The 27,965-nt window shown below is 43.1% G+C and overlaps 1 protein-coding gene across 1 annotated transcript in view; it reads right to left on the bottom strand.

Moving 5' to 3' along the window:
* The window catches only part of SI (sucrase-isomaltase), a 112,621-nt gene extending 105,027 nt beyond the window's left edge, over window positions 1–7,594 (bottom strand). The window contains exons 1-3 of the mRNA XM_082223813.1: window positions 7,526–7,594; window positions 5,067–5,184; window positions 2,442–2,515 (exon numbers count right to left, since the gene is read on the bottom strand). Of these exons, the coding sequence (XP_082079939.1) occupies window positions 2,442–2,515; window positions 5,067–5,184 (192 nt within the window). The 5' untranslated portion in view covers window positions 7,526–7,594. The remainder of the gene's footprint in view (window positions 1–2,441; window positions 2,516–5,066; window positions 5,185–7,525) is intronic.
* Between the last annotated feature and the right edge of the window lie 20,371 nt (window positions 7,595–27,965).

Below are 27,965 nucleotides of genomic sequence, written 5' to 3'. Positions count from 1 at the left end.
AGGTGCTGGGACCGAGCAACGGGAGCGCACCCCGCTGCGAGGATTCGAACCGCCAACCATGCGATCGGCAAGTCCTAGGTGCTGAGGTTTTACCCACAGCGCCACCCGCGTCCCTTAAAAAATAATAATACTCTAGGCAATATCTAATTAACTCATTCTATAGTGGAAGGACAGATCCTGAAGCTGAGGCTCCAGTACTTTGGCCGGCACATGAGAAGAGAAGACTCCCTGGAAAAGACCCTGATGTTGGGAAATATGGAGGGCACAAGGAGAAGGGGACGACAGAGGACGAGATGGTTGGATAGTGTTCTCAAAGCTACTAACATGAGTTTGACCAAACTGCGGGAGGCAGTGAAAGACAGGAGTGCCTGGCATGTTCTGGTCTATGGGGTGACGAAGAGTCGGACATGACTAAACAACAACAACAACAAATAGTGCAAGGATTTATGCTTGCACAATGGAACAGTCCCTCTTCTCCTCCCTATTCCCAGTACCCTTCCCAGATATGTCCCTATGGGATGAGGGGCAACCCAGAATATAGGTAGGGGAAAGGAAAGGAGGGAAAGTTATGTTGCACAAATGTGAATTCTCATGCTGACAGAATGTGTTTAGATAGTATTATGCTGGAATCAAGCCTTAAGTATTAATAGTTTTACAATTATGCTACAGAAATATAGTAACACACGGGGCTTGACTTTTTCATACATATTATTTATGTTATACATAGGTTTTTGCATAAGTGACTCATATATAAGCAAATGTTCAATGCAAGAGGCAATCCATCATGGGCAAAGCTTGATCAGAGGCATCAAATTCCATTTATAATGGAATCTCTCCTCTGTACCTAATGGGGACATTTGCACAGATGGACATATGCCTCAGGGACACCTCAGGGACTTCTTGATTAACATATCTTTGGAAATCAATCAGCCCATATCAAAAGTGAAGGGGGAGGGAACAGAAAATAACGAGTTCCTCATCAGTATTAGAAATAACTTGAGACACCACACTATGATAATGATTGACCAAGCTAAAAAAAGATAAGAGAGTAAAAAGGTTAAAGCTTACCAACCGTTAATTTCACCTATAACCACATAAATTGTTCATGAAAGCAAATACTACTGGAGAAAGGACTTTTGCCACTGAGAAGAACTTCAATACAGGAACGTTCTCAGGAACGTTCACCGGCATAAATAAATGATAGTACAGAGCTAATTGCTTTCTGGTTTCCCCAACTGAACAGAGGTCAATGCAGATTTTTCAAGTCCAGGAGCTGCTGACAGGAGCTCCTGAACCACAGAAGGCTGGCAAGCCAAAGTTTCTGGATTTCATCTGCCTGCATTTCCATTTTCACAACAATTACTGTATATTTCCATGTATAAGATGAGGTTATTTTATCCAAAAATTATGCTGAAAATTGGGGGTTATCTTATACAACTTTCAGATTTGAAAATAAGGGATCAGCAGCATAGCTGTCAACTTTCGAATTTGAAAATAAGGGATCAGCAGCCTCACCTGACCCGGAGACAGTCTACGGGATATCTAACAATCCAGGATAGCAGCAGGAAGCAGTGGGAAACGGCGCTGAAATAAGGGAATTTCCCGCAAAAAAGGGAAGGTTGACAGCTATGCTTATACATGGACAGTGGAGAGATAGGATGGGCGATTGGTGGCTGCTGCAAGCAGGAGATTTTCAAGGGCATTATTTGCTGGTGATTGGTGGGCGTGTCAAGGTCCGCTGGTTATTGGCTGTTGTTGGAATTGGGTGGGTGATTGGCGTTTGGTTTCGGTGAGCATGAAGAGGATTGGTTGCTTCGTTGATGTGCGTGCAATTGGCCGTGGCGGCCCTGCGGGTGATCAATTTTTGGAAATCCCCCCCCCCCCCAGATCAACAACTCTCGGCAATCTCCCCCTGTTTACTCAATTTGGAGTCCTGAAAAAGAGGGGGCGTCTTATACACAGGACTGTGTTATACACGGAAAAATGAGGCAAGTATAGACAGCGTGATATAAACCACTTGCAGATCTTTGGTAGGGAGAAAGTTGCAGCAGCATCCAAAATAAGCAGTGGCATAGGAGCAGCCATGCTTTCTCCCATAATTTCCTCCATGGGAGTAACAGAACATGATCCAGGCAAGGGGTTGGGCTAGATGACCCTTGGTGTCCCTTCCAGTTTCACAGTTCTATGATTCTGTTATTCTTATGCATAACAGACCCCTTGAAATAAGGAATCACCACAATGGCTGAGTGTGGCCAGGCATCTCCTTCCTCTCTGAAATAATTCCATGGGGAGGAATAGCCATTTCCAATTCCTCAATCCTTCCATCCTTGCTAACTTTGAATCCTAATATGTTCTCGTCCACAGACAGCTGATAACAGATTTCCTACTCTAATTATTTATTTATTTATTATTATTATTATTATTATTATTAGTAGTAGTACCTTTGTTGCCAGTGTATCTGGGATGCAGTCTATTCTCTCCGACGGTTGCACAACTGGGCAAGTTGGAGAAAATTCTGCAAGAGATCAACCAATTTATCGCATTAGTCAGAGGCCAGAGCAAATATAACAAAATATAAGAATGTACTTTAAAACAACACAAATTATGGGTGCCGAGAGCCCCAGCTTTCATTTATCTTTTTATATCAGAGGTCTGTAACAAAAAACTAATTAGTGTACTTCTGCACCTATAGGCTGAGCCTAGGATAGTCTTGGCCCTTGTTTTTATTCAAACCAAACAACTCTGAATCTAAGAACTAATGTTTGAGTTTATTTTTCCTTCTCCCTGCCATTCCCTTTTCCTTCTGTGTCATCTTCTACTGTGTACCTGAGGACAGGTACTTATTGCTGAGCTTTGAAATCTTCTGTGGGAGTCCATTCAGCTATAGAGTAGAAACGCTTTACATATTTTTTTACTGCATTTTTATACCACCCTTCCTCTAAACTGCCTTCCTCTAAACTGAGTTCAGGGTCAGGGATGCCAACTTGAATAAAATATTGTGGGGGCCCAAGGAAGCCCCGCCCTGCATAATCAGTCACATGACACAGTGCACACCCACCATTTGAATGGGAATGTCCATCAACTTTCTGGGGGCCTGGCCCCCTCAAATATTTCATTGTGGGGGGTGAAGCCCCAATGGTTCCTAGGAGTTGGCTCCTGTGTTCAGGGTGGTGTACAACTAATATTTTACCAGCGGCGTATATAGTTGTCAGCACCCGGGGCAAGGCAAGCAATTTGCGCCCCCTAACCCCTAACCTGCCGCCACTGCCAGCTTCTTCTTGCTGCTGCCTGGGCTGGGCTGGTGTGGTTCTCTCCTGCGCTCAGCGCTGCGCTGGGCGGCCGCTGCACTGTCCCTCCCCCAGATAGTCCCTCGCTCTCTCTCTGCACTGCACGCCTGGCACCCACCCCCTCCACAGTGGGCGACGACCCAGCGGCTCGGATTGGATTCGCACAGCCAGTGAGAGAGAGTGAGTGAGCCAGGTAGGGGCAGAGAGCTGCAAGTGCGAGCGCCCCCCCCCCCGATGTTGCGCCCAGTGTGGCCGCCCCCCCTGCACCCCCCACGCTACTCCACTGTATTTTACCTTACAACAAATATTAAAATGACAACATACAACCACCCCACAATAGCATGTCAATGGACGCCTGTTTCTGTTCAGAAAAAACAACAGAAATCTTTCATTTTCTGCCTTTTAAGCTAACAGCTGAAAATGTGAAAACATTGCAAAGCATGAAATACTTCTGTACTTTTCCCCTCAGAGTGTTTGGTTTAAGCTACCATGCTCTCATCTAAGGAATATTTTCCACAAAAAGCCTTATTTCATAACAACTAATTTTTTCTCCCCCACCCTTCTTCCCCCCTCTCTCTTTTGCTATGAGACTAGAAGTCTGATTTACTTCTCAGTTCAGACAAATTCCTTGTATTCAATCCAATTTGCTTAAAGTAACTATATATATTTTGAAAATGAATTGTTGCTTGTTTTGCTTTTGCCCTCCTGCCAACCTGTTCATCTGCTCAGATTGAATAACGTGGTTTAAAGATGAAGATAAATGAAAAACTAAAAAAAGCAGGCAGGATCCTCCTGCAGTTAAGAACTTCTAAAGCCTCACCGACTTCAGCGGAAGAGTTAAGCACATGCCAAATCTCTCCCATCAAAATCCTTGGAATGGATGCTAACTAAAGAATCATTGATTGTACCATATTATAACTACATTATAAAATATATAGTTTATTAAAATAAGCCCCTACTGGTTTGAGTAAATCCCAGCCTAAACTGAAAAGCATCAGTTTGTTTATCAGGGGAACAAACAAGAGAAAGGAAATTCCATACGTGAAATGTCCCAGGTTTATGGATGCAAGGTTTTCAGCACATAATTTCCACAAACATGGGAGAAGCGTCTATCATATCTCACAGCTCAGTGCTTTGAGTGCAAAAAGTCTCAGGTTGAATCTCCAGGTTGAATCCAAAAGATTGCAGTCTTAAGCCTTAGAGAGTTGGGTGTGAACCAGTACTATTTTTCTAGAAAAAGAGGTGCTGTAACTAAGCATGATAATAGCCTCCATGTAATCAGATTAATTGGCTTAACATTCATGTCATTCATTAAAGTTAGCTGTATATATTCACTAATTAGTTCCTTGCTGCTGCTAACCATGAGGCAACCTGCTTCCCACAAACATTTTGAAGACGACATATTTTCATACCTTTTCATAAAAATAAACTTGGGTTTTGAAAGGTTGGAACCTGTTCCACGTGAGATGGAAAAGAACCGTCACCTTATAGTTCTTGAGCATCTCCCCAGGAAAGATACACCATATTTGCGAGACTGCTGTGGTATCTTATCAACTGATCTATTGCCTAGTTGTTAGACATGATGAACCAAATTCTTCACTTCTTAGTGGGACTAAAATCAACAAGCAAACAAAACACATTGCTAACAGCAAGAGTATACATAACTGGGGGGGGGTGTAGTTTTATTTATTTTTGTTTCAGAAAAACTACGACAACCAGTGTGCTAGATTGCCGTATGACTCACTGATTGCTGAAATTCATGGATTTCTGAACCATTACCTTTGAATCCAGTATGGCCTGTTGCTAAAAGCCCAATCAAAACACTGGCAACAATCGCTGCCAAAAGGAAGAGGGTGATCAGGGAGACTTCCAATCCAGTAAATTCTTTCCTTCCCATCTAGCAAGGGAGAATGAGAGAAACAAAAACATTAAGAAAAACACAACATTAAGAAGGAACATTCGAGGAAGGCGTAAATGTCTTAAAAGCATTTGCTTGGGAGGGGGGAAGTATCCTTTGATCCCTGTAGTTAAAATATAACTATGCCGTTTTCAAAAGCACTGAATTATACAGCTCACACTCTTCTGCACCGTGCTATTAAAAGAACCATCTCCTTAACGATTGAGATGAATTTTGTGAATTTTCTTGGGGGGGGGGTCTTTTTGAGGAGGGGGAGGTCTTGTCTCATGGGCCAAGATATGTTCCTCCTGGATAGAAAACATTGCACCAGTGAAAATAGAAACACTTCCAAGAATCTTTTCCCTGTTTTGATGCCATAAAGTTCTTGAAAAATACGCAACCCTGGTTGACTATGTTTATTTGGAAAGGGAAGCCAACATGAGCATAGACTGAAATACAATTTAAGTTTGATCTCTTAGCGTGATTTGCAAGGGGTGGGGGGAATTTACCAGCTGCTCATCTTGGCTGAAATCCCTAGGGAGACAGGATGCTTAGTAAAGTTAGGAATGATGCCCATCTTTGACAAACAGGCACTCCTGAAGTGTTAGGGCTCCACAGCCAACTGCTCAATCTTGTGTGAAAAACAACATGGAACTATTAATGTTTAACTGTATCTAGCAATAAAAATGCATTTAAACCAGTGTCTAGCATTCAGTAAATCAGTGGCTGGATTTAGGCTTGTCAATGGGATGAACACATTTTCCCTAAAATACAACAACCCCTAGCTTTTTTAACATCAACAACAAAACATCCATAATGAAGATGAGTGAAATTGATTTCTAAAATAATTGAGAGTGTTCAAATATCTCTGCAATGAAGTAAATAAATTTAAAAATGTATAAGTTAAAACTGAACTACCAGTTGCATTATTTCAATTCGTTCTTACCCCCTTATCTCTGATTTTCTACATCTATGCATTTGGAAGGCTATCAGCCAGAAGAAACAAGAAATGAACTAGTGCTTGCATTTTAACAGATTGGCTTGAGATGATTGTTAAATGACAATAACAAAGTACCGTAAAGAAAAATAAAATTGCAAATAAGAACAGAATTCAGGCAAAATTACAGTATATTTTACATTTCATTATAGACTTTCAGAGTGACAAAAAGACCCTCACATTTATGTACAATGGTTTTGATCCTATCATTCAGTTCATGAAAGGGGGCACAATTTATGCCAGTTTCTCCTCAATCTACAACTCCCTGTATCACATCCTAAGCCACCCTCTGCACTGCATGTTTCAGGAGCATATTATCAAGGGCTATAAAAGAAGGCAGAATTGTTGAGCTAATTTACTAAAGAGTAATTTTAAGCTTTTGGAGCTGTTTCCGCTGCTTTTTTCCATCGTGCTGCCATACATCCAGGTCATGGGTAGGCAAACTAAGGCCCAGGGACCGGATCCAGCCCAATGGCCTTCTAAATCCGGCCCGTGGATGGTCCGGGAATCAGCATATTTTTACATGAGTAGAATGTGTGCTTTTATTTAAAATGCATCTCTGGGTTATTTGTGGGATATAGGAATTCATTTTTTTTTCTTTTCAAAATATAGTCCAGCCCCCCACAAGGTCTGAGAGACAGTGGACCAGCCCCCTGCTGAAAACATTTGCTGACCCCTGAGGTTTTCATTGACATTTTGCTGATTCGACGCCACTTTTACACCCGGAAACCAGGAAATGTCAGGAATTTTCCTTTCATATGGCAAGTCTAATATTATCTTCTCACATTCTCCACAAGGTCATTACTACAATTATTCAACAGATAAGACACTCTATAAGAGTCAGTGCAATAAATCCCCTCCTTCAATAAGGGGCCCAAATAATTATCACATATTTTTGCATAAAATGGACCATAAAATAAAATGTGTGTGGTGGATTCAACCTGTTTTGTGCCACAAAGGCAGAATCTTTCAGAGTATGGGATTTTCAAAAATCTACCTTGCAAGCTGCGGGCAGTAAGACATTAAATCTTGCAAGGAAAAGGGCTCTGCATAGGATCATAAAGCTGGTGTAAATATGGAGTGTCCTGGCCACGCGAGGGTGGAATTCCCAACCCCAGTGGGGAACAGGTTTTATTGGCTGCACTGCAAAGGGTTTGGAATTCAATCTCTAGGATTCTGCAATTGATTGCCTGGAATGTTTCCAATTGTGGGAGCATAAGCAGCAACTCGAGTAATAGGTTCTGATTTTGCTACATTACAGTTACCACATATTTGTCACAAAAGAAGCTACTGAAACTTTTTGTTTTGTTTTGTTATATATTTAAAAAACCCAAGCAAACCTACCTCTATGCTCCTGCGGCTTCCTCCATGTATTGCTGCCAAATAGTCCTGTGTCAGAAATGATGCCTTGCCTTGCAGACTCTTAACTATATACTGATTCCCTATCAGTTCCTTGTATTATATTTTAACTAGGCTATCAGTAGATTATACACAAAGCCACAGGCAGATTGTGGATTCTCTTTGCAGGCAAGGGAATGATTAGTTAATTAATAATTCCCCCCCCCCTGCATATCAGTCATGCGACATTTGGCAGGTATAATCACACATGCAGTTAGGTATCGTTTCTGCATTCGCCACCTTCGCCCTGAGCCACTGTATGACTCCCAGTTTATTATTTTTATTGGACTTTTGCTTATCAGTCTTTCTCCATTTCTCCTGCTTAATGTCAGCATAAATCAGTTGAAGTTTCATGGAGGTTAAAAAGACATTCCTAAAGTTCGGTCGCAACACAAAGGATGCAGTTTTGATCGCTAGGAGAGTACTCCTAAGCAGTAATTGGGAGTATTCATATAACACAATTGTGAAGCATAAGAGGAAGAAAATGTAGAAAGTAGCAGAGGAGAATGCTCTGAATCTTTTTTCCCCTGTGAAGGGGGGAATAAACCACTTTCCTTTAGCTATCCATCCATTTTTCAACAAACAAAACACTGCATGCACTGTTTGCGCAATATCAGCTAACCATAAAAGCATTGCAAACTATATGTGATGTCAAATATAATGCTGCTGGAGAACACTGGAACATTTCTTTAAAAATGACACAGTATAGTAATGGGGCTGCGGTCTGCTTTAGAGCATCCATGAAGTAGGGCAGGGGGGGTGAGAGTGGGCTTTTAAAATCTGTAGTCTCTGTACTCCCCCACCCAAAAAAAAAAAAATCACTCACTCCAAATGCATTTGTGGCTATAGAAGAAATCACAACATTATTCATATATGTCTGTCCACAGAAAGCAGTTGTGATTTTCAGCTGAAAGGCTGCAGGGTGTGAATGGGTTAAAAAGTCCTTCCTCCTCCAACTCTAGATGGGAGAGAAATGTGCTCATCTCACCTTTTAGCCTTCAAAATTTTGACTTCAGTTCAAAATATGAACTAATACTAAAATCCTTTGAAATCAAAACTTTTCTGAAATTTGCAATGCAATTCTCCAACACACACCCCTTGTGAGGGGGGAGTGTACAAAATGCACACATTAGGGTAAACAATTGCATAGAAGAAAGAGTCTATTAGAAGAAATGGGGACATAAACGTGACAACATTTTTTGCAAGGCTACTCTTCTCAAATGCAAGCCGAGGCAGAAACTGGCCAAGCTGAAGGCTGGAATTATGAGGAAGTGAGAGAAATTGAAAGTGACATTCCCACCTTCTCCTCCCTAAGGAAGTTGGAGGCAGACTGTGGGCTGCATATTCTTTCAAGAGAGAACTTTTAAAAACACACACACTATGTGTGCCTCAACAAAAAATGTTGTTTGACCCTTAAATTCCGAGCTCTGTCTAAGCCATCAGAAATGAAACTACCGTCCTGGCCCGGATATAAGCTGCACTTTTAGAAAAAGTTAAAGGGTGGCTTATATTCGCAAGCTTACAAAAATTGGCTTTTACGCACCAACCATTTCAGTTTTAATGATGGGGCGCGGGCAGGGGAGGAGGGAGGTGGGATCTCTTCTCAATCCTCCTTCCACACCCCTGCAGGTTCTTTTTGGACGCGAGTTCCCACAGACCGGATCCCTTCCTCCCTCCATCTTCCTGGGTGGAGCAGGAGCCTGAAAGCTGGGCCAGGAATTCAAGAAGGAGGCTCCCAGTTTTTGGAAGCAGAAACACAGCTCTGCCCCTGCCCTTTGCCCCATCTCTTTCCCTGGTGCTTCGCTAAGGTGTGGCCTTTCTTCCAGCAGCGAAGCAAGTCGATCGGGTGCCTGGGGTGGCGCACATGCCCTGTGTTTAGGGGTGGGGCCAGCTGTCTGTGGGGCAGGGCAAGCCAGGGCAGGACGCTCCACAGGGCCTCCAAGGATTCTGCCTCCCTCCTCCCACTCAGCCGCCCTACAGCTGGGAGGAGGCAGCGGGCAGAATGTTTGGGGCAGCGTGCAGCCTGGGGGTGCCCAAGCCACCGCGTTACTCCCAGGAGAGACACATGGCTCGGGCATGCTGCAGGCCCCATGGTGAGTGCCGCCCGGCATTTTGTCACCCCCCTCAGTGGTGACACCCGGGGAGGTCTGCACCCACCACACCCCCTTCCTCCACACCCACTTCCTGCCCCTCCCTGCTGCTGATACTCGTCTCCTTCGTGAGGCGGAATGAGCCTGGATCCCAGCCACTCCCCCCCCAAAAAAAAAGATTTGGGGGGCAAGCAGGACCACCCCTCCTCAGCCTCTCCTCCTCCCGTTTGCCTTTGCCAGGCCATATATACACAGGGAGAGGAACACACTCCCCCTTTTCCCTTGGCTCACGTTTCCCTTTTCTTCTCAATGGGGCTTGCTGACCGCCCCACTGAGCCTCAGTTGTTGAACGTTTCAGAAGCCGAATGCATTTACGGGTGTGAGTGCCTGCGGTATTTTAAGGGAGCAGCTTATATTCGGGCATTGTCTTTTATTCTTTCTCCCCCTTGAATTTTAAAGGTGCGGCTTATATTCGGGCCCGTACGGTATTAATAAGAGCACGTTCATTTCGATTAAGAGCAATACAGAAAAGCAGAGCTGATGTGATTGTACACTTTAGCTTGTGCAGTGTTATATACGAAAAATAGCTCACAAAACGTAGTTTGGAGCAATCAGGCGTAAGATCACATGGTGGCTGTTTAAGAGTGCTGTTGTCTCAGAACACATGTGCATATCAGTAGCAAGGGTAGACTGCAAATGAATCCAGCATCATAAAACTGCATCAAACATGCTTCAATTCCAGAATGTGTATTAGAAACCTTCCTGATACAGTGGTACCTCGGGTTGCATACGCTTCAGGTTACATACACTTCAGGTTACAGACTCCGCTAACCCAGAAATAGTACCTCGGGATAAGAACTTTGCTTCAGGATGAGAACAGAAATCGTGTTCCGGCGATGGCAGCAGCGGCAGCAGCAGCAGCAGCAGGAAGCCCCATTAGCTAAAGTGATGCTTCAGGTTAAGAACAGTTTCAGGTTAAGAATGGACCTCCAGAATTAAGTACTTAACCCAAGGTACCACTGTATTATACTATACAAACTGAGAAAGATTTATATGTCGGCACAAAGCAAGTGTTGAGCAAATTTCTTTTTCTACGTAGATTTTGTAAAAGTCTCCATAAATCAGACTTTCTGGATTGCAGTTCAAAGTTTAAAATGGGGATAAGACTGGTTACTTATTGCCACTAGATCTGAAGGTTTTCTTACTGGGTTTTATCTCAAGGACTCAAGTCTCAACGTTGAATTGAAAATGGCCATTAATCTCCTTCATGCTGCTAGAATCTCTCCCCTGTTATCAGATGGTTTAGTAAAATACAGAGCATAGTAACTATATCTAAATTAACATATTAGAGAAGAATAAATAAGGAACAACAGCCAAATAAATTTATCGAAAGAGTTTATTTGTGATTCTGAGGAGTGATACATTTCAGGACAATATCCAGCTGCATATTTATTTTATTTTATTGCAATTGTCCATTCCTGTGATGTCAATATCTAAAATTATGTACAGTTGTACCTCTACGTATGTATCCCTCTGGATACGTAAACTTCAGGTTGCAAACCCGGCAAACCCGAAAGTGTATACTTCCGGGTTTCGCCGAATGTGCATGCACAAAAGCGCTCTTTACCTCCAAAGTAGCCCCACATAGAGCGCATTGCAGTAGTCCAAGTGGGAGATAACTAGAGCATGCACCACTCTGGTGAGACAGTCTGCGGGCAGGTGGGGTCTCAGCCTGTGTACCAAGTGGTGCTGGTAGATAGCTGCCCTGGATACTTAAAACATTTTGTGGGGGGAAATACCAGGTTTTACCTAAGAATAGCTTCTTGCATCCTCTGGATATGTTTTTAGAACATTCTTCATTGGGTATATTTGCTTAATTCTTACCAGGCATTTTCAAGGTTTCTTGTCACAAAAGATGTTTACAAAAAATAAGTCTGTGTCGCTTAGTAGTTCACCTGTTCATGTTGCTTAATTCTGGGTTTTTTAAAAAAGACAATTATGTCACATTTCAGAGACTTACAGATGTTAGAATCTTAACGCGCCACTCCTCAGAACTGCAGGATCAAAAGCAACTTCTCTGCCAGCAACTGAGACAAGTTTGGTCAGATATATTCAGCCCGGTTATATTTCTATCCCTGCTCCCATCTGGAAGCTTCTGTGCACAACAACAATATTTTAAAATAGCTGCCAGAAACTTGATGTGGAACAGTGCCATGGATAAATATTAACAAAAGAAACTGCTTTTGGAGCCTAACAGAAGTTGTGACTGAGAACACCAGGAAAAAAGGCAAGGTTCTCCATCAAGCATGTGCAGAAGAACTATGCAAATCTACAAAATTAATACCTATAGATCAAGGATGAGGAAAGTACTTGTGATTATACCCACCCTCACCTGCATTCATTGATCACCTGAAAGAGCTTTCTTCAGGTAGGAAGAAATACATGAAGAAATACAAAATCCATTCATGAAACATACAGTGATTAATTGAGCTGGTGCCTTTGAAGTTGCAGAACCTCTGAATTTTTGATCCCAGAATTATTCCTAACCCCAGCAACCTTGGAATTTGCTATAGGTACATATCCTGTCTGCAACTCAGTGAAATTAATAATTATTGACCAGCACAAACCTATGTGCATTTATTCTAAATAAGTCCCATAAAGTTCAATGTGATTTAGTAGTACATGTGTTTTGGGCTGCAGTTAAATAGTGCAGCCCTAGGCAAGGACGGGCAAGAAGTTTGTTTAGTTCACATTTTGATGCAAGCCTACCTAATTTTTATATCCTGAACTAATAAGAGAAATGAAATTCACCTATCCTTTGGAATTCACACTTCCCCAAATTCTGTGGTGCAGTTGACAAACCGAAAAGTGTTCACAAAGGTGAAAATATTAGTGCAACTAATGCACAGAACGACATTGCATCTCAAGAAATTGCTTGCAAAAATACATATGTGGGATAAAATTGCACACACAAAATGCACCTATTAGGAGAAATCTGCATTAAAATGAATGTGGCTTTTGGTGCCTTTCCCCCCCAAGAAAAATGTGAAAACAGATGCAAACCGAATTGAAGGTTTTAAAAATGCGAAACTCAGAGACACTACAATTAATAGATTCATCCATCCCTAGTTCCACGCAAGCTTACTCAGGAGGAAGCTCAATTGTAGTAAATAGGGCTTACCTGCAGGTAAGTGATGTGCATTAAATTGCAGCCTCATAACATATTCCTAGTTGTGTCTATTCAGAAGTTAGTCTCACTGAGTTTTATAGGATATAGTCCAAGGTAAAGTGTGCATGGGATTGCAACCTTAAAGTTGAAAAGTTGACTGGCCTGCAGTAAAATTCTTTTCTCTCACACAGGCAATTTTAGTCCCTCGGCTACTACTAGTGGACATCCTAAAAACATGACATTAAAGAAGGTGCATGAAATGGACCAAAGGGAGAATTTAGCCTTGGGCACTAGGCTGGAAGCCTGTGCCTTAAGCCTTATTCTTGGCCATGTCCCTAGAGCCTGGAAATATAATAATAATTTTCTAATCAGCCTTCCTCCTTCCACAGAACGACTCTGGTTGCTAGGAGGCAAAATCCACTTTGGTGGAAAGGTTAGTACTGCAGCTTGGCAGTATGAAATGGCAGACTTCATAGCCAATGAGTAGTTGAGATAAGAGGCACAAATCATTTGAGGAAATTTGGTCTGACATTTGCAGATTTGGGTTGAATATTGACCTCCTTTCGTTTGCTCCTTTCATCTAGCCTGTCTTCTATGACCATGGCATATACTGTATGTATAGTTGCTCAAATCTTTTAGGACTTTCTGCTTCCGATTCTCCCTAAGTCCTTTGGATCTTTCTTGTTTTCTCCTCTTCTTTATTCTTTTCTGAAACTACAAGGGTTTAAGCTCAGATGTGCAATAAACAGTGTGGGACTGCATGAGAGCCAACCATTCACTGATCTATCCAGTTAAAAGTCTTTGTATGGAGGATTTTACACAGTTCCACCACAACTTGACACGTTGCAGCAAGTATCTGCCTGTGACACTTTGCATTCATGTCAAAATCACTAACAAACAGGATAAGACACAAGCAGCTTGCCACCTAGGCACTGTTTGCTGGTTATCTGAACTCTCGCAGGGTGGGAGCAGGATCATTTCAGTGGCAGGCTGCCATATGCTCTAAACAGTGACCACACAATTTCAGCCATAAACATTGAGCGATCTCTCCCTGCATGCAATCAGGAATTCTGCTTTTTTGTGCATTCAGGGACTATTACTAATAATAATAATAATAATAATAATAATAACAACAACAACAACAACAACAACAACAACAACAACAACAACAACAATTTATTTATACCCTGCCCATCTGGCCGGGCCTCCCCAGCCACTCTGGGCGGCTTCCAACCAAATATTAGAATACAGTAATACATCAAACATTAAAAGCTTCCCTGAACAGGGCTGCCTTCAGATGTCTTCTAAAAGTCAGGTAGTTGTTTATTTCCTTGACATCTGGTGGGAGGGTGTTCCACAGGGCGGGTGCCACTACCGAGAAGGCCCTCTGCCTGGTTCCCTGTAACTTGGCTTCTCGCAGTGAGGGAACTGCCAGAAGGCCCTTGGCACTGGACCTCAGTGTCCGGGCAGAACGATGGGGGAGGAGACGCTCCTTCAGATATACTGGACCGAGGCCATTTAGGGCTTATAGGTCAACACCAACACTTTGAATTGTGTTTGGAAACGTACTGGGAGCCAATGTAAGTCTTTCAAGACTGGTGTTATGTGGTCTCGGCGGCCGCTCCCAGTAACCAGTCCAGCTGCCGCATTCTGGATTAATGGTAGTTTCCGGGTCACCTTCAAAGGTAGCCCCACATAGAGCGCATTGCCGCAGTCCAAGCAGTAGTCCATGCAGTATACCATGGCTTGGATCTGAAGATAAATTAGCTTCAAGAGGTGCCTGGGATGAAGATTTCCTGACTTCTCCTCCTCTCTGGAAAGGACACCCCCCTCCAGGAAAAAGAGTACCATCAGATAGCTGGGTGAATCCACCTGAACAAGGTGGGTGGAGGCTGCAGAGGGCTGCCGGGAGGACAAAGGGACATGGAATAATTCCTGGGAGCATCCTTAAGTCAAGCTGGCATGCTGCTGCTTACAGGGGCTGAGGAAGGGGTGTGTGGTAGGGGCGGGCTGCCGCAGGTGTCACCACTGAGGGAGGATGACAAAATGCCAGGTGGCACTCACCGCGGGGTCTGCAGTGTGCCCAAGCCATGCGTCTCTCCTGGGAGTGACGCAATGGCTTGAGAACCCACAGGCTCTGCGCTGCCCCAAACATTCCACCTGTTGCCTCCCCTCAGCTGTAGGGCAGCTGAGTGGGAGAAGGCAGGTAGAATCCTTGGAGGCTCCATGGTGCGACCCACCCCTATGGGTGGCTCGCGCTGCCCCAGGTGCCCAAGTGCCTTCGCCCCCCACTGCCCACTTCTCTCCACACACATTGGGATAACATGCTGTTAGAGTGATAATAAAGCATCTTCAGATGTACAGTTGGCTGCATTCCAAAAGGCTGCCATGCCACTGTTTGCATGAATGGATGAGACCTGAATTAACAACCTCTTGGATGGGTTACGAAGCTTTATAACATATTTTCTGTTTGGGGGGAAAAGGGCAACTTTATGAAGCTGTCATGAAATTCTCTTTCTAATCTGCCCACTTTAATACAAAACATTTCTAAGTTAACATGGTGCATATGATAAGCCTTATGAATCTTTATTTTTTTAAAAAAAAATCAACGTAAAATCTAAATTAAAGTATGACCTGACCTTCCAGTTCTCTGCAAACCAGTAACAGTAGAGCCTCTGTGCATTCAAATGAGGGCTGCGCTACATATGAAAATGAGTTTGGAACAGAGATTGTGTGGATGTACAAGACAATGTGAAAACACATTTTTGCTTTCAGAATTTATTGTGCTTAAATCCTGTTTTTCATCCAAGGAGTTCATGGGAGAATACACACCCCAAATTATATATACATAGTGACTGGCCCAATGTCACCCAGTGAGCTTCATAACTGAGAGGGATTTTAATCTAGGTGTCCTTGGTCAAAATTCAACATTTTTACTACCAAACCATGCTGAGCAATGTTCTTTAAAATAAATTACACGTCACCCAACAAAATGATAGTGGAGTGTGTGTGTGAAACAGAACGGGTTCACCCCTTCGACTTCATCTCATCCTGATAGCAATTTGTTCTACCAGAAATCGCCAAATGTACTACCGCCAAGACCATATAACACTGGTCTTGAAAGATCTACGTTGGCTCCCAGTATGTTTCCGAGCACAATTCAAAGTGTTGGTGCTGACCTTTAAAGCCCTAAACGGCCTCGGTCCAGTACAGTGGTACCTCAGGTTAAGTACTTAATTCGTTCTGGAGGTCCGTACTTAACCTGAAACTGTTCTTAGCCTGAAGCACCACTTTAGCTAATGGGGCCTCCTGCTGCCGCCGCACCACCAGAGCACGATTTCTGTTCTCATGCTGAAGCAAAGTTCTTAACTTTAAGCACTATTTCTGGGTTAGCGGAGTCTGTAACCTGAAGCGTATGTAACCTGAAGCATATGTAACCTGAAGTACCACTGTATACATGAAGGAGTGTCTCCACCCCCATCGTTCTGCCTGGACACTGAGGTCCAGCGCCAAGGGCCTTCTGGAGATTCCCTCACTGTGAGAAGCCAAGTTACATGGAACCAGGAAGAGGGCCTTCTTGGTAGTGGCACCCGCCCTGTGGAACACCCTCCCAGCAGATGTCAAAGAGAAGAACTACCTGACATTTAGAAGACACCTAAAGGCAGCCCACTGTATTTTAATACTTTGTTGGAAGCCGCCCAGAGTGGCTGGGGAGACTCAGCCAGATGGGCGGGGTATAAATAAATTATTATTATTATTATTATTATTATTATTATTATTATTAGAGGGCTGGTGCCCATTTCAGTTACATATATCATTGTTCAAAGCAGATATATGTGTGGTCTTCTGAGACCTGGGAGGGTTAAAAGGAAGACTCTGAATTCAGACTACATTTAGCAGATGCATAGTTCCTTCCTTCCATATAGCTAACAAAATCTTCTTTTCCGAATTCTCTGTGCCCCATGCCAGGCTAGTAGTATGTCCCAAGGCAAACTAGTCTGTGTTTAGCCCAAAGCACTCTGAAATCTTGGTCTGGGCCGATGTTCTGCCATGAACATTGCAGAATGGAGAACCCTAGACACATAAGGAAAGTTATCGATGGTGGGGATCCAATGGTGGGCGGAGCCAGAGCTGCAGTGGGTGGAGCCAAAGCCCCAAGTGTGTAAAGCTTAGAATCATAGGATTTTAGAGCTGGAAGGGACTACAAGGGTCATCTAGTCCAACCCCTTGCACCACACTAATCTTTTTGCCCAGTGGGGGGCTCAACCCACAGCCCTGAAATTACGAGTCTCATACTCTACCGACTGAGCTATCCAGTTGTCCTGACATTAAAGAACAAAGGATCTGCAAAAAGGCCTTTCCGCTCTTCCCACCAACCAATTTATTATTATTTATTTTATTGCACACAATTTATACACTGCTTGATTGCAAAACAAACAAACAAACAAACAAACAAACAAACAAACCTCAAAGTGGTTTACAAAGAGATCCAATCCAGTGTCAGTACAACGTACTCTAGATGAATGGCTTGGTTTGAGAGGAATGTTGTTTCTTCCTTTTTTATTATTGGATTCCTCTGCTATAATATTGGCAGACATCAAGATGTAATTAGGTGCCCTCTCGCTTTAGGGCGAGAGAACGGAGAAAAAAGTGTCACTAGAGAACTTAAAAACATGAGATCAGAAACACTCTCTCTGACTGTTCCTTATCATTTCGATTCTTCTGTAGGCTGGAAAGGGCCCCCCCTTTTCTTTTCCTTTTTTTAAAAAAAAAACCAACCCAAAATAGAAGTATGTGTGGGTGAAGGAGAAAGATAAAAGAGCCACTGCTGGGAAGCAGAGAACAGAGAGGAGAAAAGGCAGGTGAACTCTTAAGACAAACAGGAAGCCACTCACAGAGAGAGGCTGCTGGGGAAGGAAAGCAAAAGGCACGGTGCTGAGAACAGTAACCAACTCCAAATTTCTCCTGACACCTGGTTAAAAACCTGCTAACTACAGAAAAAAGTGGAAAGTTTAAAAGGCAAAGACTTCCACACTGAACCAGGCAGAGGAATACTGTGAACGATGAAAGCCGTTTCAGGGGAACAAATAATCTTCTACTGTGGTTCGAGGTGCAGGAAGAAAAACAAAGATCTCTAAAGCAAGGGTGGGTAATAATAATGATAAGAATAAGAATAAGAATAAGAATAAGAATAAGAATAAGAATAAGAATAAGAATTATTTATTATTTATACCCCGCCCATCTGGCTGGGTTTCCCCAGCCACTCTGGGTGGCTTCCAGCAAAATATTAAAAATAGAACCAAACATCAAAAACTCCCCTAAACAGGGCTGCCTTCAGATGTCTTCTAAAAGTTAGATAGTTGCTTATTTCTTTGACATCTGGTGGGAGGGCGCTCCACAGGGCGGGTGCCACTACTGAGAAGGCCCTCTGCCTGGTTCCCTAAAAACTCACTTCTCACAGTGAGGGAACCGCCAGGAGGCCCTCGGCGCTGGACCTCAGTTTCCGGGCAGGACATAGGAAGTTGCCTTCAACCAAGTCAGACCACTAGCCCATCTAGTTCAGCAATCTCTACACTGCATACTCTACAACATTTCTCCGATGAAAATAGGAATGTCCTATTCTATATTATTATTATCATTATTCTACCGTGCCCATTTGACTGGGCAGCTTCCAACACATATAAAAACATAATAACACATGAAACATAAAAAAACTTCCCTATACCAGGCTGCCTTCAGATGTCTTCTAAAGTTTGTATAGTTACTTATCTCCTTGGCTCGGAGGTTGCATAGCTCCATACCCTCCAACATTTCTCAGGGACATCCTAAGGAAAAGCAGGACAACTTGGGATCAAATAAAAAACCAGGAAGGCTTCTGTCAATCTGTGACTGTCCCTGCAAAATAGGGACACTTGAGGGTCTGTGAGTGCCAACAGGTCTCCGTGGTTTGGGACAGGGTCATTCTCCCAGTCCTACCTGCAGATGGTAGGACTGGGGAAATGACTTGCTGATCAGAAGGTTGGCGGTTCGAATCCCCACAACCTAGTGAGCTCCCGTTGCTCAGTCCCAGCTCCTGCCATCCTAGCAGTTCGAAAGCACGTCAAAGTGCAAGTAGATAAATAGGTACCACTGCGGCGGGAAGGTAAACGGAGTTTCCGTGCACTGCTCTGGTTCACCAGAAGTGGCTTAATCATGCTGGCCACATGACCTGGAAGCTGTACGCCGGCTCCCTCGGCCAATAAAGCGAGATGAGCGCCGCAACTCCAGAGTCGGTCATGACTGGACCTAATGGTCAGGGGCCCCTTTACCTTTACCTTTACCAGCAGATGGCAGGTATTGAACCTGGGAACGTCTGCATGCAAAGCAGATGCTCTACCATTGAGCTTGACTGGAACACCTGTGCCCTGTTTGTCTTCCTGCTAATTCATGCTTTAAAAAAAAAGTGGCAAGAAAACCAGAATATGTTCATCAGAAAGAAGGGAGAAGAATTCAAATGTTGCTCCTAAACAACTTTTTGGAATTCCTTTCATTTGAATGCACACACATTCAGATGCACACACAAAGGCAGATTTGCACACAGGCTTAGCAAGCAGCTAAGGGGCCCTAAATAAAATATAAAATAAAAATATCCCACGAAGATTTCAATGACTTCACTCTTCCCCTGCCCAACATGTTTTAAATTTTACATTATGTGCATGTTGTTTTACCTCTCCCATCTAGTAAGTGCTAAACTATGTGTGTAGCTTCATCTGTACTGCCGTACATTAAAAGTTTTCAAAGAAGAAGAAAACCCACTGGGCTGATCCTGTGTTTTGCAGCAGCCTGATATGCAGAAATCAGCTTGTGGAACTGCATGACCGGCAGATAAGCATTATCACGGCTGATACATGCGCATCAAACCACTGCTAAAGGCACAGTTACAGATACCAACTGAACAGGTTCCTTTGCTCTCACATGAACAGGCACACTGTAGGTGGCCATGTGACCTACTTTGCAGTGAATTCTTTATTTAAAAGAGTTTTCCATTTAAAGTGTAAAAAGGTAAAGGACCCCTGACAGTTAAGTCCAGTCGCAAACGACTCTGGGGTTGTGGCACTCATCTAGCTTTACAGGCCAAGGGAGCCGGTGCTTGTCCACAGACAGTTTTTTCCGGGTCATGTGGCCAGCATGACTAAGCCACTTCTGGCGAAACCAAAGCAGCGCACAGAAACGCCATTTACCTTCCCTACTTGCACTGTTGTGCTTTCGAACTGCTAGGTTGGCAGGAGCTGGGACAGAGCAATGGGAACTCACCCCGTTACAGGGATTCAAACCGCTGACCTTCTGATCAGCAAGCCCAAGAGGCTCAGTTGTTTAGACCACAGCGCCACCCGTGTCCCCATTTAAAGGGAAAGCCTGTCAAAATCTGACTGAAAGGTAAGGAAGTATAAGGAGAGAGAGCTGGGACCTTGAAAGAGCCAACAGTTAGTACCTGAAGTGCAGGGTAAGCCAGCATGGAGGTCCCCTGTCCACAATGTTCTCCACTACAGTGAATTATGTTATATATCTATTTATATTGTAATCATTTTTAACTTCACATGCATAGATATAAATTAACACATGCAAACAAATAATGTAAATCTGTATCCTTTCTTGTCTGTTGCTTTGTTTGTTTTGGGTTTTTTGGTGATACACTTTCTCCGTACAATGGTACCTCGGGTTACATACACTTCAGGTTACATATGCTTCAGGTTACAGACTCCACTAACCCAGAAATAGTACCTCGGGTTAAGAACTTTGCTTCAGGATGAGAACAGAAATGAGAACAACTAAAGTGGTGCTCCGGGTTAAGAACAGTTTCAGGTTAAGAACGGACCTTCAGAACGAATTAAGTTCTTAATCCGAGGTACCACTGTATTGGTGATGTGTTAAATAGCCACTCTATAATCTACTGTCTGAGACACATGTCCTGTCCACACAGGTGGATAGTGACTAGGCTTTTGCTGTGGTGTTGTCCCTGCCTTTGGTGAACAACACAGCATTCTTAAAGTTAGTTGCTGCTTCTGTTTAGCTTATCATTTTACTGTTATTTTATCAATTAGATCTTGGCACGATGCCCTGTATACTAGCAGCCTTGTACATGGCATTGCATGCAGTTCTGGGGATTTTAAAGAAGCCACAACATCAAGAAGAAGAAGAAGAAGAAGAAGAAGAAGAAGAAGAAGAAGAAGAAGAAGAAATGTACTAAAATAGCCTTAATGATGTGGGGAGTATCTTCATGCACTGACCACTGTTTGACTTGTCTTCAGGTCAGACCTGAGGGGATGCAAAGGGGTAAAAGCCCCAGGTCCTGAACTTCTGGAGGACTCAGGTTACTGGGGACCTGGCCAGTTTATTCAGCCTGGGATATGTTTCAAAGTCATCATTGAGGGAGATAGTGAAAGCTAGTCATGGGATTCTCAAGCACTGGAGTGCATGGGTGGATTCTCTAAGACTAGTTGCAGCTGATTTAGAGAATATTGTCATTGCTATGTGGTTTGCATAAGCCGAATTTGTCGGCACAGACATGTTCTGGGCAGAGGTTTTTTGTTAAGAATGTATCGCAAATTCAAGCGATACATAATCGTGACATCAGTCTGATTAAAGTTGCTGGTATAAATTGGCTACAGAAGTTAACTGCTACAAGCTGGAAATGCTACCATTGATGCTGAAGCCAAAAACATAGAAAGCTTCTTAGCTGACTGCAGCTTTATTTGAGGAAGCAGGAATGCCACTCTCTCTGAAGCTAAAGCTGTTTTCAATGCAATGAATATCAGGGTGGAATTTATAGAAAAACACACTTGGAAGAGGTAGTGTTTTCATGATGAATCCCTGGATGAAGTAACAATTAGAAATCTAGAAGAGCTATTCAAGTTCTCTGGTGTTTTTTGTGTTTTTTTTTATGTATTGTTGACAAACTGATTTCCAGCCCTAAAAAGCATTATGAAGCTCTGAAGTTTTTAGATGAGAGACCTGGGTTTCTGTGGAAAATACACAAAGATTACTGAAAACCAGACTGAACAAACATTAATTGAAGAGTTCCATTCTGATGCCGCTACGGACTTGAGTGAAGAAGCACAATATTTGAAAGCAATTCATGTGGCTCACTGTGGAGACATTACTTTGGGAACACTGAACCTCTTAAAGAGCCATGAACTTACAATTTCACTTATTTTCAAATGTTTGTGTAGTGCTGTGTATCTTTTGCACCCTTGTGGTGACCGTTTCTGAAGCTGAGAGGCCATCAGCACTCTGGCTTGTGTCAAAAACTGCTTTAGGTAAAAGAAAGAAAGAAAGAAAGAAAGAAAGAAAGAAAGAAAGGAAAGAAGAAAGAAAAGAAGAAAGAAAGAAAGAAAGAAAGAAAGAAAGAAAGGAGTAAAGGACCCCTGGATGGTTAAGTCCTGTCAAAAACAACTATGGGATGTGACACTCATCTTGCTTTCAGGCCGAGGGAGTCAGTGTTTGTCCACAGACAGCTTTCCAGGTCATTTGGCCAGCATGACAAAACCGCTTCTGACGCAATGGGACACCGTGACGGAGACCAGAGCGCACAGAAACACCATTTATCCTTCTGCCGCAGCAGTACCTATTTGTCTACTTGCACTGGTGTGCTTTCAATCTGCTAGGTTGGCAGAAGCTGGGACAGAGCCATGGGAGCTCACCTCATCGTGCGGATTCGAACTGCCGACCTTCTGATCGGCAAGCCCAAAAGTCTCAGTGGTTTAGACCACAGCACCATCCACGTCACACAATGTACCAAGAGCACCTCACAGATTTGGAAACCTTGGCCGTTGAATCAAAATGTGCAAGAAAACTAAACTTTGATGATACAAGTGAGACATTTCCTCACAGAAAAGGCTGCAAAGCACTCTTATATGTGCTGAAGACCAATAGATTGATGATCAGTCATAAACAGTATGCTTTCATTCAGATGCATTAACACTACTAATTAAGTAGTTTGGTAATACGGCAGTACAGTACTAAAAATGTTAAGTTTATTTATTCTCACTTGGGTTTATGATCAGTGGGTGGAATTCAACCCCCCGCTGTGATGAGCATTCTGTCTGCACAATCATTTCAGCTTGCCAGATGGAACAATCCCCTCTCCTTTCCTTCTACGTGCTGTTCTGGAGGTTTCTCCTGACGCCCCGTCCCCATCCCTGAGCCAGTTGCAGGGTACTTGGGGTGCATGGGGAAGCCCCACTGTGCAGACGGAGGTTCTTGTGCAGGGCTTCCACTGAAACAGCTCTTTGGGGGAATCCTGCCGATGCGTATTTTTAATAAATATTGTCTATCCTGTTTTGATAAAGAAACAAAATCATTTATTTCCCTTGGGAGGTGGTGGACTCTCCTTCCTTGGCAGTTTTTAAGCAGAGGTCGGATGGCCAAATTGTCATGTATACTTTAGCTGAGATTCCTGCATTGCAAGGAAGTTAGTTGCTGCTTCTGTTTAGCTTATCATTCAGGACCCCTTTCCAACTCTAGAATTCTGTGACTCTAAAGTATTATTAGTTAAAATGCTTCTGGGCAACAGACCTTTGTTATACCCAACACTGTCCTTTGCATGAGCAGAACAGGCTTCTGCTGGTGCAATGGAACTCTAAGCATTATTATTATTATTATTATTATTATTATTATTATTATTATTATTAGTGCTTTTTTCTGGGGCAAAACATGGTACACATACCCCTAAACATTTTGTGAATCTTTGTCCATTTGTCCATTTACTGTGTTTATTTTCCCTGATTTGAACTATAAAATGGTGATTTGATTGAGTCAAAATGAGAGTACCCCTAAACACTTTTAAAGAAAAAAAACACTTCTTCTTCTTCTTCTTCTTCTTCTTCTTCTTCTTCTTATTATTATTATTATTATTATTATTATTATTATTATTATTATTATTATTTATATGCCACCCTTGCGGGCTCAGGATGGTTCACAACATAAAATCACAATATAAAATCACAAAACACTTAACAAAGCCAAACCCAATAATCTTCCCACCCCCAACACATTTTAAAAGGGGATCGGTTGTCAGTCATCCAAAGGCCTGGTTAAAGGGAAACATTTTTGCTTCGGCCTCCCACACACCCTCAAAACCTGCTTCCAAATGACTGGAGGATCAGCCAAAGCAGATTTGGGAGGGTTGCATGAGACAAAGAGGAAAATGAAATCCTGGTGCTTCTGCAACATTAGATTCCACCATTGAAGATGGAACAAAGGAAACTGCCTCATACAGCGTCAGATCCTTGGCCCTTGCGGCAGCTTTCTGGCTTTCAGATCAGAGACCTTCTGTCTGGACATGTCCCGGACTGAACCTAGGACCTGTTACTACATGCAAGCCACGTGCCCTGCCACATGATCTATGGACTTTCCACACATTCAGGCGGAGAATCTTTCTAAGGAATTTCTTGCTCTTTCGTTTTCCAATAAGTTTCTTTCTTTCTTTCTTTCCTTTCACTGGCTTTCTTCATCTTTGCTGAAGACGGCTCCCACGCCAGCTCCAGCACTTCCTGCTGAGTCTCAGCAAGAAAACAAAGTGAAGCCAAAGCTCCTTATTAATGAATCCTTGTCTATGTATTGCTCTTCCTTTCTGAGCCTTTTCTTGTTTTAAATTGGGTCCTACCTTAAAGAGGGCACGTATTGCAGTGAGACCTGGACAACTGACACCCTGTGTTGTGGGTGGGTACGTTTGGACAACTACAACACCTGATTGGTAGGTCCCTTAAAGCTGGGTGCAATCTGGCCAATGAGACGCAGTCCAAATGATTCGAGGGAACTATTTATGCCCATGCACGTGACCCAGAGCTTCCTCTTTTGGTGTGTGCATTTGGAACACCTGCCCACATCTCCCTACTTTTAGGGCTTGTGCTTGACCTTGCTATGCCGTCGTGTGTAGTCTGTCATTGGGACAGGAATTTTCCCCACTTGGCTGATTGGCTGTTGCCATTTCGGTTTCACCTGCCGCATAGCAAATCGTCACAACTTGTAAGGTTGCAGATAGGCTCTGGTTCATGTGATAGGGATGGGAGAACGCTCTCGCCATCCCTATGTGAAGGGTATTCCATTAAAGGAATCCAGGGACTCGGTGGTTTGGTCAACCCCTGAGAGGGGGCTGTGCCTGTGCCTAAGTCCAGGGGGGCATTTGGTTGGCAGAGTTAGCCCGTTCCCGGCTTTCTGCTTATCCAGGTGTTCACGCTTGGCTGACCTATGCTGGAACCCTGGGTCAGCACTACCTGCATGGCAGTGAACTAGTCGAACCAGAGCCTATGTAACCAATCACTTTCTGTAATCAATAAAGTTGTGGCCTAAATTCTACCAAAAACCAAACCAAAATTTGAGTCATGTGCGATTTTTTTTTTTTTGGGGGGGGTAGTTCTGGGTCTGAACAGGCAAATAATTATAAAACAAAATTTAAGAGGTATAAAGTCAAGAGTGGGGTGTTTTTCATAAACAGCAATGGAAAAAGAAGATTTGAGACCAGTACCAAGAAGCAAGCCTTTTCTCTTCCCCAAAGAAGAGAGAATCAAGCCATTACACATGCTTGCCTTCACATATAGATGAACAGAGCAATTCCAAGCAAGGTTAGGAGAGCAGAGGCCCTCTGTCATTTCCATAGCACTGCCAGCTTCTGCCAACCAGAGGGAAGCAGGAGGGCAACAGGTGTAAGAAGACTGGGCCTGATTCAGGAATGGCTTCTACTCTGGAAAAGGGAACAGCCTAGGACCCAGGAGATCCATGATTGGCCCTGATGTGCCCCCATTTGGGGGTCTTATATGAGCTACCATGTTTCCTTCACTGCGGCTACAGTGGGGTTCTCTGTGGGCAACCAAGTCCCCTACTCTTGAATCAAACTGATAAAAAACATCTTTATGCTGACCTTTGAATCATATACAGATAGGTAGCCGTGTTGGTCTGCCATAGTCAAAATAAAAAAATTCCTTCCAGTAGCACCTTAAAGACCAACTAAGTTAGTTCTTGGTATGAGCTTTCGTGTGCATGCACACTTCTTCAGATACACTGTGTGCATGCACACGAAAGCTCATACCAAGAACTAACTTAGTTGGTCTTTAAGGTGCTACTGGAAGGAATTTTTTTATTTTGACTTTGAATCATAAGATGTGTGTTTTCTGAACCCACCCCATCTCTGCAACTGAAATTTGTTTAAACCATATTAAATACTTACTTGTTTGCTTGTTGGTTTATCACATTTATATCCTTCCTTTCGTCAAAGGAACTCACGGGGACATACATGTACAGATATCTGTACAGATATATGTTTAGGGTTATGCGTCCCCCTGCGTGCCCCTCCCCCCAGAAAAAAGCACTGCCTAAAGGTGAACATAAGCATAGCCCTGTGGTATTATATGGGCTGGGGCACAGCTTTTGAAAAACATTCTGAAGTTTTTCATTGGCTAATCTAGATAACAAGAATGGATTACATTTGTGTTTGGAGCTTTGCATTCATTTCTAAGTGCAAAGGAAAGTACAGGTTTAGATCTTGAAAGCCCTAAACAGTATAAGCTCGCAATAAGATGAGGATACAGATGGGGCGGAAAGCAAATCAATCCCTTACTAATGGGAGAGAAAAGACTATTGCCTTTATGGCAGCAAACATCTTTAATTAAGCACCTACTAGAACAGATTTCCACAAAGCCCTAGCTAATGGTTGTGGAAACCAGCATTATGGAGATCACTACGAAGAAAATGTGATATTATAAGAGTTCATTTAGTGCTAATACAGAAGCTATCATGCTGGGAAAGAAGGATAAAAATACCATGTGAAATGTACATTTTCACAAAAATGAGTACTAAACACTGAAGTTTGCTTTTTTCTGAGTGCATAATGATGTCAGGCATTTCAGGGAGACAAATTACACAACCTTGGTAGTGTATACCATATTCCGAACATTTTGGTATTGTGCCTGGGCATAAAAATACATCTCTCTCTACGACCTCTGGATATGAAAACTTGAAATATGAAAATGTGAACTCCCAACTGCAAGAAAGTGTCTGCACTAAAAGTTAGCATTTCAAATATCCTTGTGCAGCCCATGTAAGTATAAGTATACTTGCGCATTGAGCAAGCATGAGCTCATGTGACTGGAGCAGCCATGGCTGAGACCAAGGCTTCTTCTGCCAGTCATTTCACTACTGGGCTTGCTAGTCAGGAGTACACAGTGGGGTGGGACACCAATGCTCACCTGACTTCTCAACAACTGAATTGCTGCTGCTTAATGGAGGAGAAGGGGCGACAGTGGGAAGGCCAGCGTGGTGCAAATGAATTGTTGCATCCAGTTGGACATACTGTCTGTGAATTTCCAGTGTGCCCGCCTCTCCGCCCATATCCCTTTCCTCCAGGCTAGCAGTTGTAACACAACTGTTGGGAAGTCAGATAAGCCTTTCCCCCAGCCTGTCCCGTCCATTTCTGTTGAGAGTATGCATATCTTCATGGTCTAAGCCATGGTCCGGATTGCCATGTTGTGTCATTGTCTTCGCCTTTTGGTTTCCTATCCTTCTTCACTGACGTAAAAGAGTTGTTTCTGTCAAAGGAGAACCTTTCAAAAGACCAACCAGGATACTCCTGTGTTCAATTATGTCATGTCTGGCACTTCACTTCCTGGAAAAGATGAGGCCAACAAAAGTTTTGTTCCTCTGCTTTCAACCCTCTGCCCTGCAAATCCCCTTCTACTGAAAATATTGGTTTGTGGTTTGGTGTGCCTTTATTAAAACAAAGCACAAAAATCAAATAATATATGCTGGCTTTTTGGTTTTTTGTTTACCTCACATGATAGTTCAAAAACCTGAAAGAAATACAATCAATTATTGCTCCTTTGTGTTGGAAGGTGAGAAGAATAATGAGTCTCCAAGGAGGAAGTAGGGAATAATAGCATAAAAGACTGGAAGATACCAAAACAGTTTCATCATGCTCAGAGGCAGGCCTATGATTCATAAGCTGCCTAAGTTGAATAAAGTGGCTTAACAGTAGCTGGAGTATCCTTTATGTGGGCTATTCTTACTGGATATCTTACACCTAGGGAGAACTGTACCAGTTGTTACCCAGTACAAGCCACAAATCTGCAGTAGCTTTGGTTTAAACCTTTACAGC

The sequence above is a fragment of the Podarcis vaucheri genome, assembly GCF_965113315.1.
Source record: "Podarcis vaucheri genome assembly, chromosome: 5".
NCBI lineage: Eukaryota > Metazoa > Chordata > Lepidosauria > Squamata > Lacertidae > Podarcis > Podarcis vaucheri.
Note: the sequence above shows the minus strand (reverse complement) of the source record. Positions and strands in the feature narration are given on the sequence as shown.